Consider the following 15,693-nt stretch of genomic DNA (forward strand, 5'->3'; position numbering starts at 1 on the left):
ACAAAGCTAATTAAATTATTATTTAAACTTGCTTAGGGGGGCGGGGAGCCTGGTTCAAAATAAATAGTCTCTTCTCTTTTTTTTGAGACGGAGTCTTGCTCTGTCACCCAGGCTGGAGTGCAGTGGTGCGATCTCGGCTCACTGCCAGCTCCGCCTCCCGGGTTCACGCCATTCTCCTGCCTCAGCCTCCTGAGTAGCTGCAAGTATAGGCGCCAGCCACCATGCCCGGCTAATTTTTTGTATTTTTAGTAGAGACGAGGGTTCACCATGTTAGCCAGGATGGTCTCGATCTCCTGACCTCGTGATCCACTCGCCTCGGCCTCCTAAAGTGCTGGGATTACAGGCGTGAGCCACCGCCCCAGCCATAAATAGTCTCTTCTTGACCATGCACTCACTTGGCTACTAGGTAGCTTACGGCTACCATATTCCTCTTCCCCTCTACAAACACACCCTCTCCAGCATCCTTCTGAAGCATGGTTACTCATGGGTCTACAGCCCAGTGCCAGTCTGCAACTGTTAATGGCATTTAATGAAATAAGTACAAGGTTTGAGACTAAGTGCATTACAGCAATTAAGAGTTCATTTTTATATATACATATACATATATATATATACACATATATATATACACACACACACACACACACATATATATATATATATTTTAGATGGAGTCTCGTTCTGTTGCCAGGCTGGAGTGCAGTGGCGTGATCTCAGCTCACTGCAACCTCCAACTCCCTGGTTCAAGCGATCCTCCTGCCTCAGCCTTCCAAATAGCCTTTTTTTCCTAGCTTATCAATCAGAACAGAGTAAGTATTTTCAGTTCAGAGGTGGTTTTGTTTTGGTTTTTTTGTTTGTTGAGAGGGAGTTTCGCTCTGTTGCCCAGGCCGCAGTGCAATGGCGCGATCTCAGCTCATTGCAACTTCCGCCATCTTGGGTTCAAGCGATTCTCTTGCCTCAGCCTCCCAAGTAGCTGGGATTACAGGCATGCGCCACCACGCCCGGCTAATTTTGTATTTTTAGTAGAGACAGGGTTTCACCACACTGGCCAGGCTGGTCTCAAACTCCTCTCAGGTGATCCACCCACCTCAGCCTCCAAAAGTCCTGGGATTACAGGCGTGAGCCACCGCATCCCGCCTTGCTTTGGTTTTTTTAAGAGACGGGGGGTCTTGTTACGTTGCACAAGCTGGTCTCAAACCCCCAGGCTCAAGCAATCCTCCTGCCTCACCCTCTTGAGCAGCTGGGACTACAGGCCTGAGCCAAGAGGCCTGCCTTCAAGTATTTTTAAATCATTATTTGGATTTTCCCATCATGTTAACTTTCCGTACCTAGCCAATTTCACCTCTGATCTTCCCAGGGCCTTTATCTAGAATACTCCTTTGGCTTCTCTTCCCATGGTTCCCTCTCCCTCATCCTTTAGGCCTCAACTTTAATGTCCTCTCCCACCCTACCTAAAGGAAATGACCTGTCATTCTCTATGTCAAGCCTGTTGCCTTCTTAGAAGTTAACACAATGCATTACTATTACTGTTTTCTTTATGCCCGTCAACTTGTCTTTCCGGGTGTCTCCCTCATGAGAATGTAGACCATGTATGGGTAGAGACCGTGTCCATCTTGTTCACAGTTCTATCTCTGAGCCTAGCATAGTGGCCGGTACATAACAGGTACTCAATAGTATTTGCTTAATGAATTACCTAAAATAACGTATCTTTTTCATATCCCTTCAGAAATAAAGACCCTATGTAAATATTTTAATTAGCCATTCAAACTACCATTTTGTGAAATTACAAAGAATCCCATCTCTCACAACACAGTCATCCCCAGAGACTCGCTATTACATGGATGACTCTGTGCTGACAATAGGTAGGGGGAGGGAGGAGGTGAGGATGGAGGACGGAGGCATTTTGGAAGTAAATGGCAATGAAATGATAAAGGAGTGTGAAATAATCCATGTTCACCTAGATGTGCAACCCAATCATTTAGCTACTGTGTGCCTCAAGACAACAACGCATGATTTAGCTACCTTAAGGTGTAAGGTTATGTGAGGCTCAGAAGGGTAACAAATGTGAATCCCAGGTTAGGTTTCCAGAGCACCATGCTGTGACATTTCTAAACTTAGCACAGCTGCAATTTTACTTTTACTTGTGGAACTGTATGGCTGATGTCTGTCTGCACTAGACCTGTTTATCATCCTTGCATTCTCACTGTCTAAAAGTACCCTCAAAATTATTTGTAAAATGAATGAATTGAAGCAGTTTGTATATAGTAAAGCAATGTATGTATAAGCATTAACATCAGACATTTCAGAAATTAATTAATTCAACAAGTATTTAGTGAATGCCTTTAACTATGTGCCAACAACTATTCTAAGGCATTCAGAATGCATAACTGGACAAAACAAAGATCACTACAGCTGATGCTCTAGGAAGACAGGTAATGGAAACAAACACAGTAAGTGTATTTGAAGGTGATAAATGATATGGAAAAAAGAGCAAGGGGTAAGGGGTAGGATGGATACAAATAAACGGTCCTCCTAAGGTGGCTGCAGGGAGAAACAACCAAGAGCCCACTGTGCTTTGTGCCAAGTAAGCAAGGCAGAGCTCCCACCTGCTTTCAGCAAAAGTGGAGGTCAGAGAGGGGCAGCGACAGCCAAAGAATACAGGGTCTCATAGGTCAAGATTTCTATTTCAATCTAATTAACTTTCTAATTAAACTGATACAGTAAATAGTTTGAGGCCGGGCGCAGTGGCTCAAGCCTGTAATCCCAGCACTTTGGGAGGCCGAGACGGGCGGATCACGAGGTCAGGAGATCGAGACCATCCTGGCTAATACGGTGAAACCCCGTCTCTACTAAAAAATACAAAAAACCAGCCGGGCGACGAGGCGGGCGCCTGTAGTCCCAGCTACTCGGGAGGCTGAGACAGGAGAATGGCGTCAACCCGGGAGGCGGAGCTTGCAGTGAGCTGAGAGCCGGCCACTGCACTCCAGCCTGGGCAGCAGAGCAAGACTCCGTCTCAAAAAAAAAAAAAAAAAAAAAAAAATAGTTTGGAGTTGCCTCAATTCTTATACCTTACATCAAGAACATAAAAGATCAGAATCACATGCCAACAGTTCCCACCCACAGACTGATCTAAACTTGAGGCCATTCTCTTCATTTGGTGGTCTCAAAGACTAAAATTTTTTTTTTTTTTTTTTTTTTTGAGACGGAGTCTTGCTCTGTTGCCCGGGCTAGAGTGCAGTGGCCGGATCTCAGCTCACTGCAAGCTCCGCCTCCCAGGTTTACGCCATTCTCCTGCCTCAGCCTCCCGAGTAGCTGGGACTACAGGCGCCCGCCACCTCGCCCGGCTAGTTTTTTTGTATTTTTAGTAGAGACGGGGTTTCACCGTGTTAGCCAGGATGGTCTCGATCTCCTGACCTCGTGATCCGCCCGTCTCGGCCTCCCAAAGTGCTGGGATTACAGGCTTGAGCCACCGCGCCCGCCCTTAAATTTTTTTTTTTTAATGCAAAATCTCTCAGTGCTTTCAGAGACCAAGATGGGGGTATGCTTGAGGACAGGAGTTCTAGATCAACCTGGGCAACATAGTGAGACTCCATCTTTACAAAAAATTTAAAAATTAGGCCGGGCGTGGTGGTTCACACCTGTAATCCCAGCACTTTGGGAGGCCAAGGTGGGTGGATCACTTGACGTCAGGAGTTTGAGACCAGCTTGGCCAACATGGTGAAACCCTGTCCTCACTAAAAACATAAAAACACAAAAAAATTAGCTGGGCCTGGTGGCGGGCGCCTGTAATCCCAGCTACTCGGGAGGCTGAGGGAGGAGATCACTTGAACCCAGGAGGAGGAGGTTGCAGTAAGCCGGGATCTATGCTACTGCACTCCAGCCTGGGTGACAACTAACATAGGCAAATGCAGTAGCACAGTTATTTTGAGAAAAGGAGGCCAGGCACAGTGGCTCATGCCTGTAATCCCAGCACTTCGGGAGGCCAAGGCAGTGGATCACCTGAGGTCGGGAGTTAGAGACCAGCCTGACCAACATGGAGAAATCCCATCTCTGCTAAAAATGAGCCGGACATGGTGGAGCATGCTTGTAAACCCAGCTACTTGGGAGGCTGAGGCAGGAAAATTGCTTCAACCCAGGAGGCGGAGGTTGTGGTGAGCCGAGATTACACCATTGCAGTGCTGCACTCCAGCCTGGGCAACAAGAGCGAAACTCCATCTAAAAAAAAAAAAAAGAGAGAGAGAGCCGGGCCCAGTGGCTCACACCTGTAATCCTAGCACTTTGGGAGGCCGAGGCAGGCGGATCATGAGGTCAGGAGATCGAGACCATCCTGGCTAACACGGTGAAACCCCGTCTCGCCGGGCGCGGTGGCTCAAGCCTGTAATCCCAGCACTTTGGGAGGCCGAGACGGGCGGATCACGAGGTCAGGAGATCGAGACCATCCTGGCTAACATGGTGAAACCCCGTCTCTACTAAAAAATACAAAAAATTAGCCGGGCGAGGTGGCGGGCGCCTGCAGTCCCAGCTACTCGGGAGGCTGAGGCAGGAGAATGGCGTGAACCCGGGAGGCGGAGCTTGCAGGGAGCCGAGATCCGGCCACTGCACTCCAGCCTGGGTGACAAAGCGAGACTCCGTCTCAAAAAAAAAAAAAAGATGAAACCCCTGTCTCTACTAAAAAAAAAAATACAAAAAAAAAAGAAAAATTAGCCAGGGTGTGGTGGTGGGTACCTGTAGTCCCAACTACTTGGGAGGCTGAGGCAGAAGAATGGCGTGAACCCGAGAGGCAGAGCTTGTAGTGAGCTGAGATCGCGCCACTGCACTCTAGCCTGGGCGACAGAGCAAGACTCTGTCTCAAAATGAAAAAGAAAGAAAGAAAAGACCGGGCGTGGTGGCTCACGCCTGTAATCTCAGCACTTTGGGAGGCCAAGGTGGGTGGATCACCTGAGATCAGGAGTTTGAGACCAGCCTGGCCAACATGGTGAAACCCGTCTCTACTAAAAACACAAAAATTAGCCAGGCACGGTGGTGGGCACCTGTAATCTCAGCTACTCAGGAGGCTGAGGCAGAAGAATTGCTTGAACCCAGGAGACAGAAGTTGCAGTGACCGGAGATCATGCCATTGTACTCCAGCCTGAGCAACAGAGCAAGAATCTGTAGCAACAACAAAAAAAAAATTAGCCAGGTATGGTGGTACATGCTTGTAGTCTCAGCTACTTGGGAGGCTGAGGCAGGAGGATTGCTTTAAGTCCAGGAGTTCAAGGTTACAGCGAGCTATAATCATACCACTGAACTCCAACCTGGATGACAGAGTCAGACCCTGTCTCCCTGTCTCTGGAATAAAATAAAAATAATGCAAATTCCCTGGGATATTCCCAAAACAAACCAAGGTCTCAAGGCTCTTTAAAGTAGGAACATCCTAGGTCAGGCTTGCCTTCCCAGGACAAAACTGAACAAGTAACCAGATGGCATTTTGATGGAAAGGTATTAGCTAGACAGACTCAAAGATTTTAACACTATGAAGTCTCATAAACCACACAACCCTCAAAGCAGTCTGAAGGAAAACAAAGCATTATTAGAAAATCTATGGTCCATGTAGCTTATGACTGCTTTCCGGTGCCTCCATTATAAACACTGGTCCGGTGCAGTGGCTCACACCTGTAATCCCAGCACTTTGGGAGGCTAGGGCGGGTGGAATACCTGAGGTAAGGAGTTCAAGGCAAGCCCAACCAACATAGTAAAACCCTGTCTCTAATAAATACACACACAAAAAATAGCCAGGCGTGCTGGTGCATGCCTGTAACCCCAGCTACTTGGGAAGCTGAGACAGGAGAATCGCTTGAACCTGGGAGGAAGAGGTTGCAGTGAGCTAAGATTGCACCATTGCACTCCAATCTGGGCTAAAAGAGTGAAAACTCCATCTCAAAAAACAAAACAAAACAAAAGTTCTTCTCCTGCAATCATAAGGCTTCTGTTTTCCTAATAACCTACGATCACGGACAAACCTTAATGCAAAAATTTTAATTGGGCCAAAGGTACAAAGCTACTTTATATTTATTTATTTATTTATTTTTTTTTTTTTTTTTTTTTGAGACGGAGTCTCGCTCTGTCCCCCTGGCTGGAGTGCAGTGGCGCGATCTCAGCTCACTGCAAGCTCCACCTCCCGGGATCATGCCATTCTCCTGCCTCAGCCTCCTGAGTAGCTGGGACTACAGGCGCCCGCCACCGCGCCCGGCTAATTTTTTTGTATTTTCAGTAGAGACGGGGTTTCACTGTGTTAGCCAGGATGGTCTCGATCTCCTGACCTTGTGATCCGCCCACCTCGGCCTCCCAAAGTGCTGGGATTACAGGCGTGAGCCACCGCACCCGGCCTACTTTATATTTATAATACCAAAACCATATTCTTTTTTTTGAAACAGAGTCTCTGTTACCCAGGCTGGAATGCAGTGAATCACAGCTCACTGCAGCCTTGACCTCCTGGGCCCAAGCAATCTTCCTCAGTCTTCCAAGTAACTGGGACTACAGGCATGTGCCACCATGCCCGGCTATTTTTTTTGGTAGAGATAGGGTTTGTCTGTGTTATCCAGGCTACTCTTGAACTCCTGGACTCAAAGGATGCTGAGGCCTCAGCTTTCCAAAATGTTGGGATTACAGGTGTGAGCTACCACAGACAATTTAGCCTAGTCCAGAATTTTACAAATTCCCTTCACACTTTTTTTTTTTTTTTTTTTGAGACAGAGTCTCGCTCTGTCGCCCAGGCTGGAGTGCAGTGGCCAGATCTCAGCTCACTGCAAGCTCCGCCTCCCAGGTTCCTGCCCTTCTCCTGCCTCAGCCTCCCGAGTAGCTGGGACTACAGGCGCCCGCCACCACGCCCGGCTAGTTTTTTTTGTATTTTTAGTAGAGACGGGGTTTCACCGTATTAGCCAGGATGGTCTCGATCTCCTGACCTCGTGATCCGCCCGTCTCGGCCTCCCAAAGTGCTGGGATTACAGGCTTGAGCCACTGCGCCCGGCCTTTTTTTTTTTTTTTTTTTTTTTAAAGGAGTTTCACTCTTGTTGCCCAGGCTGGAGTGCAATGGCGTGATCTTGGCTTACCGCAACCTACACCTCCCAGGTTCAAGCAATTCTCCTACCTCAGCCTCCTGAGTAGCTGGGATTACAGGCATGCACCAACACACTAGGCTAATTTTGTATTTTTAGTAGAGATGGGGCTTCTCCATGTTGGCCAGGCTGGTCTCGAACTCCCGACCTAGGTGATCCACCCGCCTCTGCCTCTCAAAGTGGCTGGGATTACAGGCGTGAGCCACTGCACCCGCCCAGCCAATTCCTTTCAATATTATGTTCCCTAGCTTCCTCCTAAACCTGGAAGAGGAAAATATTAATTCACTAAAAAGCGAAAAATATACATTATGACTCTAAACATAAAAAGGGTCTGAGTTACATAAGTGAACTGCTCTTTCAGACTCTAAGCAATTTGAAAATATCTGCAGACTTCTAAATATTCAGTAACTAAAAAGTAAAAGAATATTCGGAATTCAGAATCCTGCATAACTCTCTAAAATCTCAACTTTCTTTTTTTTTTTTTTTTTTTTTGGGAGATAGTGTTTCGCTCTGTCACCCAGGCTGGAGTGCAATGGGGTGATCTCAGCTCACTGCAACCTCTGCCTCCCAGGTCCAAGCGATTCTCCTGCCTCAGCCTCCTGAGTAGCTGGGATTACAGGAGCATGCCACCATGCCTGGCTAATTTTTTTGTACTTTTTTGGTAGAAACGGGGTTTCACCATGTTGGCCAGGCTGGTCTTGAACTCCTGACCTCAAGTGATCCACCTGCCTTGGCCTCCCAAATTGCTGGGATTACAGGTGTTAGCCACCATGCCCAGCCTAAAATCTCAACTTTCAAAGAGTCTGGGACTGAAAGTAAAATCATCTCTTATGCCCTTTACCCCGTTCATTTTTATTTATTATTATTTATTTTTTTTGAGATGTAATTTCACTCGTTGCCCGGGCTCGAGTGCAATGGTGCGATCTTGGCTTACCACAACCTCCGCCTCCTGGGTTCAAGCGATTCTCCTGCCTCAGCCTCCCATGTGCCACCATGCCTGGCTAATTTTTTTGTATTTTTAGTAGAGACGGGGTTTCTCCATGTTGGTCAGGCTGCTCTCGAACTCCCGACCTCCGGTGATCCTCCCACCTCGGCCTCCCAAAGTGCTGAGATTACAGGCATGAGCCACCGTGCCCGGCCCTATTTTTATTTTTTATATTAATTTTTAAAAAAATAGAGATGGGGTCTCACTATGTTGCACAGGCTGGTCTCAAACTCCTGGGCTCAAGCTATCCACTCACCAGGCCTCTCAATTTACTGGGATTGCAGTCATGAGCCTCCGCACCAGGCCACCCTTTACCCAATTACCCGTCAAGGGAAAATAAATATTTTTTAAATTAAAATTAAGAACACTCAGTGTATATACCTTGTTGAGTTCTTCTATCCTTCTTATTAGGTATGGGTTGCTGGAGGAATTCTCAAAGTAGACATAATCTGTAATTAAAGGAAGTACAGAACTTAATATTTTCAACAGAAAGTTCAGATTTGTCAATCCATGACTTTTTATGTTAGGCAATTCACGTTTGAAATTAAGCTCATAATTCAGTCACTGGTAAAAGCAAACATAATAATCCAGCCTTAATATATTCTCTCACGTGCCTACTATTGACGGACCTTTATTTTCTTGGCATTTTCATTTCAATTAATGCTTCATCAGTTTCTCCTAGACTTCTGTCCCAATGTCATTTCTTTAATAATAAAAAAGACACCTCTTATCACTGGGTAGTCAGGGCACACTAAACATGTGTCCTCTGTACTATAACTACTTCCACATCTTTTTCCTCCAATACAATTTGCCCTGGAGGCTGCTTCTCACATAAAACTATTGACCTAAGACACATTCAGAGCATGGAGAAAGGCTTCACAGTCCAACCTACATTTCAATCGCTACTTAAAAAAAAAAAAAAAAAAAAAAATCAGATGAGCAGAACAGGTTAAGAGGAAGAACGCTAACAAACTTTTCCACAGCTCTACCTGGGAAGATGAGGACAAAAGGGGGTCAGGGGGATCAATTATAAGAGGCAAAGTGCCCTGGGGGTGATATCACCATCTTTTTTACCCTTTTACCATATTTAATCCAGATCCATTTAATGTCTTGTGATTAAGAAATTGCTGCAGGCTTTCAACTAAAAAGATAACATTTTTCAAGTGCTTTTCCTCTCATCTAATAGGCTCGCTGGAAACTTCCCACTGTGTGTTTATCTGAAAGGCAGCTGCATTGTTATTGTCTATCTTAGTGGCTCTTTCGCCGCTCTCTTCTGCAAAGTGGCCTCATTTAGCCAGGCCATTCCCACCACCATCCATCAGAAGCTCAGCTAATGAGTGGAGAAGGAAGAGCAAGTCTCTCATACAAACACGCCACTTATCTGAATTATTATTTTACCAGGAAAGAGGGAGGAGGGCGTCGTGAGTAGGGAGAAAGTTTGTTTGACCTTATTTCTCTCTTCCGCAGACTGGGAAGGAGGCAGGCAGCAGAGCAAACGTCCAGGCAGAGCTCAACTCCCCACCTCCGGCTGAGGTTCCCAGGTCCCACGAAGCCCCATTCGTGGGGGGCTGGACCAGAAACGAAAGAAGGGGGGCCGAGGAAGGCGAGGTGCAGGGCCCCGGCCCGCAAATAGGCCTGTCCAGCTGGGCCCCTAGCTGGGCCCCCACCGCCCCCACCCCCACCCCAGGCTCCCACTGAGTGGGGAAGAAGCAGGGGAGGGGATGTCCCCTCATCCTCTCCAGCGCCTAGAAGCCACGCGAGAAGGCCACCTTCTCAGGGGGCTCGACGGGCCCCACCACCATGAGGGTTTCGTGGAGGGAGGTGTCTGGTAATTCGTACCCCCAAGTAGAGGCCTGGCCCTAAACACCTGGCGGGGTGCGAGGGTGAAGGTGGCCCCGGCCCCTCGCGAGCCCCCGTGGGGGAGGGGAGGGGTGGGGTGGGGGTGGGGAGTCCTGGCCCCTCTGCGGGCCCCGGCGCCCCCGCCCCCTGCGACCTCAGCCCCGGCGCCAGTGGCTCCCGGCAGTTGGCGTGCGCTCGCCCCGGCCCCCCGGTCCCGGAGCCCGCTCCCACACGGGCCGGGTCGGGCTGAGCCTGCCTACCTCCGACCCGGTACATGTTGGCCGCCATGTCCGCCCGCCCGCCCGCGGAGCCCGAGCCGAGCCCCGCCCGCCGCCGCCGCCGCCTCCTCAGCCTCAGCCTCGACCGCCGCTGCCGCCGCCGCCTCCGCTGCTGCCTCGCCACGGAGGGGGAAGGGAGGGAAGGGAGGGGACAGGGGGAGGGGGAACTGAAGGGGAGGGGAAGCCAAGAGGTGGGGGCTGGTGCCCGCCCCCAGCGCCAGGCTAGCGAAGCCTAGTGGGCCGGGCCGGGGGAGGCCCAGGGAGGCCCGAGCGCTGCGGGACCAGCGGGAATTGGGGGGGAGGGGGAGGGGAAGAGAGTGGGAGGGAGGGTGGGGGGTGTTGCTGGAAGTGGAGGGCCCTGGGGCCAGGGTCCTGGCCGAGGCAGAGGCCTGCGCTCAAATGCAGACCAGGGGTAGTTAGAGAATTAGAGTGGGGGCTGAGGCTCAGCCTCTCCCCAGCACCTCTTGCCCCACCCAGTGTACCCCCTCACCTGTCCACACCGAGACAGGTCTTCCTTCCCTACCTCTGTCCCTGGGGAACCCCCCTGTGGCTGACCTAGTAGGCAAGCGCCAATCTCAATGCAAACTCTTGGATGCAAATAAGTACAGGCAGCAGGGTGCCTTCCTCGTGGTGAGATCCAAGGGGCCGGCCTGGAGCCTGCAGGCTCTAGGGCCAGGAAGACCCCTGGTGCTTCCCGCCTCGCCAGAGACCCAGCTGGGGACAGAGGTTGAAAAACTCCCTTCCTAGGCCACCCTAACTGCGTCATCGTTCACCCCAAAACTGGGCTGAGCAGAACCAACTCTCCAACACCCAGATGGAGGCCCTGGCTCTAGACAGGCCCTATATATGCAGGGCCTGTTCTGCTGGGACCTTTAGGAGTGGGGGGCTTCCTTTGTCCATAGGGGAACAGGGCCCTACAGTTCACAATCACCGCCCCCAAAAAGAGGAGATTCTGTTCAATCAGCTTGATGTGGATGGACACTTAGCTGGTTATGTGCCTAAAGCTTCTAAATGATTATTGTCTCAAGCCAATTCTCTAAACAACCTCTGTTTTCACGGCCTTCCTACTCTCACAGAAACAAAAAAAAAAAAAAAAAAAAAAAAAAACAACGTTGAATCTTAGCTGGCTATCCCCCAAACGAACACAAATAACTTTCTTTAGAGAAGCCAGTCCATTCCAAAGTACTCCCAGACATTGCTGCATAATAAACACGAAGAGGATTTCTTGGTGTGGTGGCTTGTTTGGAATGTCTGATGATACACAGCTGTGTGCTGTCAACTCTGGGTTTGAGGTCTGTGCAGGGCTAAGAGGTGCCCCCAGAAAAGAAGGTTGTGTTTCGGTTGTTTGGTGATGACATTTGTGATGGTCCCTTATCACAAAGTATTGAGATGAAAAAACAGTTGTGCGTAGCTGAGGCAAAATATAAAAATAAAAAAAGAAAGCACCATTGAATTACATTGACTCTATGACCTGTTTCCTCATCTATAAAATGGGAACGCGAATTCCCCCTTCACAGGTGTGGTAAGGATCAGTTGTGATGATATCTGAAAGTGCTTTTTAAACCAGGGAACACAGAGCACCATGCAAATAACAGGTGTCTCTTGCTTTCTTTTTAACCCCAGAAAACCACAGATTCCCAAGGGTTCTCTGCTGTGTGTCAAATTCTGAGCCATGTGTCAAATTCTGACCCAGAGAAGAAAGCAAAAGTGTTCTGTTCTGCACATTGCATAGCTGTCATTCAACATTTACCAGAGATCCCACCAAAAACATTCTGACAAAACTGACATCACTCCATTTCTGAGCTGACACATAAATAGGTTGAATAATTCACCTGGAATCACACAGTAAACTGGCAGCAATATTGAGATTATAAATCAGCCCTTTTCTCTGGCCTAGAATGTTCTGAACCACAGTCTTTCTCCAAGTCAAAGACCATCTAGAAACCATAAAGTGCAAAGAAGTGGATCACAAGCTTTAGGGTGTTTTCCCATTAATTTTTCATAAGCAATTTCTCCTCCTTCGAAATCTTGCCCTGTTTTTGTTAATTCATTGTGTGCCTGTCTCATTTCCCCAGCTTAGTGCTCTTGCCAGGTGTTTCTGATGACTGTGCTAACCACAATAAATGGTGAAAGATGCCAAGAAAACTCCCTATGTCCCCTTAGGTACAGCCTTATCCAGCAGCACCCCGTGAAAGACCTCAAAGACTTGAAGGGGACTAGCAGGAGGTAATGATGGTGGCAGTACTTGGAACCGTTTTTTTACTCTAGATTCTATATATTAGTCTCTTCCATCTCCAGCTCCTAGGCCAATGTCCTCTACATTTCTGAGCTGACATAGTAGATGCTCAGTATCTGAAGAATAAATACCAATGAATCATGGACTCGGAGAATCAGAAGAGCTGAATACAGGACTTTGCCTATGAAACTTTTCTATGTCCTAATTCTAGAGAGGTTCACACATAAAGGAGCTCAGCAAATGTTTGTAGATTGAAAGAAACGTTTCAAGCAAAGAAGGGTGGAAAGCCTGCACCTTTAAAAAAGCAAAGGCATGTCTCCCTTCTTAGCTACATGGTTTAGACCACAAACTTGTCATCAACCAGCCCTAACATCACTCCTAGTTTGGGAGTTTAACTATAAAGACCTTGAGCAAGTTACTTAACCCCTCTGAGCCTCAAGAGGGATTACAAAATATTACTACTGGTTGATACCTACCTCAAAGGCTTATGGTAAAAAAATTTTTGAGACGGAATTTCGCTCTCATTGCCCAGGCTGGAGTGCAATGGCACAGTTCAGCTCACTGCAAGCTCCACCTCCGAGGCTCAAGCAATTCTCCTGCCTCAGCCTCCCAAGCAGCTGGGACTACAGGTGCCCGTCACCATGTCTGGCTAGTTTTTGTATTTTTAGTAGAGTCAGGGTTTCACCATGTTGGCTAGACTGGTCTGGAACTCTGGACCTCAGGTGAACTGCCTGCTCGGCCACCCAAAGTGCTGGGATTACGGGCATGAACCACCATGCCCAGCCTGGTAAAATTTAAATATAGAAGGTGTTGGCATTTGTTGAGAGCTTCATATGTGTTAAGTCCCTTCTCTCTATTCCAGTTATTCTCATCACTAAGGAAGAAGTGTCTCTCAGGCCATGCCAGAAATCCCAAGGCAAATCCAGCCCTTACACGGATGAAATTTCCTTGCACAGTTGTTGCAATTAAAGAACCACATATAAGATAGTTCTTCACCATTTAGTTGAAGAGAAGTGGATGCAGCAAGAAAGCTATAGGTGGCTAGGCATGGTGGCTCATGCCTGTAATCCCAGCACTTTGAGAGGCCAAGGCAGGAGGATCATTTGAGCCTGGACAACATGGCAAGACCCCACCTCTACCAAAAAAAAAAAAAAAAAGTTAGCCAGTTCACGCGCACCTATGGTCCTGGCTACTCTGGAAAAGGCTGAGGCAGGAAAATCACTTGAGCCCAGGAGGTCGAGGCTGTGAGCCATGTTTGTGCCACTACACTCTAGCATGGGCAATAGAGCAAGACTCTGTCTCAAAAAAATAAAGAAAAGAAAAAAAAGGGCCGGGCGCGGTGGCTCAAGCCTGTAATCCCAGCACTTTGGGAGGCCGAGACGGGCGGATCACAAGGTCAGGAGATCGAGACCATCCTGGCTAACACGGTGAAACCCCGTCTCTACTAAAAAATACAAAAAACTAGCCGGGCGAGGTGGCGGGCGCCTGTAGTCCCAGCTACTGGGGAGGCTGAGGCAGGAGAATGGCGTGAACCCAGGAGGCGGAGCTTGCAGTGAGCTGAGATCCAGCCACTGCATTCCAGCCTGGGCGACAGAACGAGACTCCGTCTCAAAAAAAAAAAAAAAAAAAAAAGAAAGCTTTAGGTGAAGAGGTGAAATGGAGAGTTGGTTTTTGTCTGAACATAGGGATGGAGTTTTTATGTGTGCGAAAAAAATAAAAAGAGATTGGTGCTGGTTAGCTGGGCTTGGTGGTTCACGCCTGTAATCCCAGCACTTTGGGAGGCCGAGGCAGGCAGATCATAAGGTCAGGAGTTCAAGACCAGTCTGGTCAACACAGTGAAACCCCGTCTCTACTGAAAATGCAAAATCTTAGCCGGGCATGGTGGCACGCGCCTGTAGTCCCAGATACTCAGGAGGCTGAGGCAGAAGAATCGCTTGAACCTGGGAGGCGGAGTTTGCAGTGAGCCAAGATCAAGCTACTGCACTCCAGTCTGGGCAACAGAGCAAGACTTTGTCTCAAAAAAATAAATAAATAGACCAGGCACGGTGGCTCACATCTGTAATCCCGGCACTTTGGGAGGCCAAGGCAGACGGATCACCTGAGGCTGGGAGTTCGAGACCAGCCTGACCAACATGGAGAAACCTCGGCTCTACTAAAAATACAAAATTAGCTGGGCGCAGTGACACATGCCTGTAATCCCAGCTATTAGGGAGGCTGAGGCAGGAGAATCGCTTGAACCTGGGAGGTGGAGGTTGTGGTGAGCTGAGATCGTGCCATTGCTCTCCAGCCTGGGCAACAAGAGCAAAACTCCGTCTCAAAAAACATTAAAAAATAAAATTAAATAAATACATAAATAAAAAGAGATTGATGCTGGCCACAGTCTGGGAGTTCTGTGATACTGAACCCAGGAAAGGAGCCTGGAGGTCTAAAATGTAATTAATCTGAAACCAGAAGCCAGGCTTCAGAAAACGGACTTTGTCTTGTTGGTTTGTGTTTTCCATGATTTATTTCTGTCTTCTTTTTCCTTTCATTAACTTCTTCTCTTATTTAGTAAAATTCTTTTGGAAAAGGCCAGCCTGTCTTATATTCTAAGGAGGGCCTGGGTTTTAAAGGCAGAGGAACATATCCCAAGAGAAATGTAGGCATGTGATGGCAAGAATCAAAGCAGAAGAACCCCGTAGAGAAAGGAAACCAGAATTGGGAGTTCTGTAGCTTCTCTAGTCATAGAGCTGGTGCTTCCATAGATCCTCTGTGCTAAAAACATGAAATCCAGGACCAATCCCAAAAGGTGTTGGTTTCGGGCAGTATGTGTTTTCAGATCACACAGTTCCCTCATGCCCTCACAGGGGAGCTAGCTCAGCCATTTGGCTGGTTCCACAAGAAGGTTCCTTCTCTAGTAACATTATCTGTAGGTAATAGAAAGGAGACTAAGTAATAATGGGGACAGAAATGAGCCCCTGGGTGGTTAAGTTAATTGACCCTACTGTTTCTCTTTTTTAACTACTGTAGATTTGAATAAGAAATGGTTGATCTGTGCGGTGGCTCACGCTCAACACTTTGGGATGCCGAGGCAGGCAAATCATCTGAGGTCAGTAGTTTGAGACCAGCCTGGCCAGCATGGCAAAATCCCATCTCTACTAAAAATACAAAAATTAGCCGGGCATGGTGATGCGTACCTGTAATCCCAGCTACTTGGGAGGCTGAGGCAGGAGAATCGCTTAAACCTGGGAGGCGGAGGTTGTAGGGTCAAGAAAAAGAATG

At 48.1% G+C, this 15,693-nt stretch overlaps 1 protein-coding gene across 6 annotated transcripts in view; it reads right to left on the bottom strand.

The window, feature by feature from the left end:
* Positions 1-10,315, bottom strand: part of MTA3 (metastasis associated 1 family member 3) — a 191,811-nt gene extending 181,496 nt beyond the window's left edge. For 5 of the 6 annotated variants that reach the window (XM_030921242.1, XM_010382593.2, XM_030921240.1 and 2 more), the window contains exons 1-2: positions 10,179-10,315; positions 8,461-8,528 (exon numbers count right to left, since the gene is read on the bottom strand). In XM_030921242.1, coding sequence (XP_030777102.1) covers positions 8,461-8,528; positions 10,179-10,206 — 96 coding nt within the window. In that variant the 5' untranslated portion in view covers positions 10,207-10,315. Of the gene's footprint in view, positions 1-8,460; positions 8,529-9,526; positions 9,708-10,178 lie in introns of those variants that run through there. The other variant, XM_030921243.1, reaches the window with a different exon arrangement.
* Between the last annotated feature and the right edge of the window lie 5,378 nt (positions 10,316-15,693).

The sequence above is a fragment of the Rhinopithecus roxellana genome, chromosome 17, assembly GCF_007565055.1.
Source record: "Rhinopithecus roxellana isolate Shanxi Qingling chromosome 17, ASM756505v1, whole genome shotgun sequence".
NCBI classification, from domain to species: domain Eukaryota; kingdom Metazoa; phylum Chordata; class Mammalia; order Primates; family Cercopithecidae; genus Rhinopithecus; species Rhinopithecus roxellana.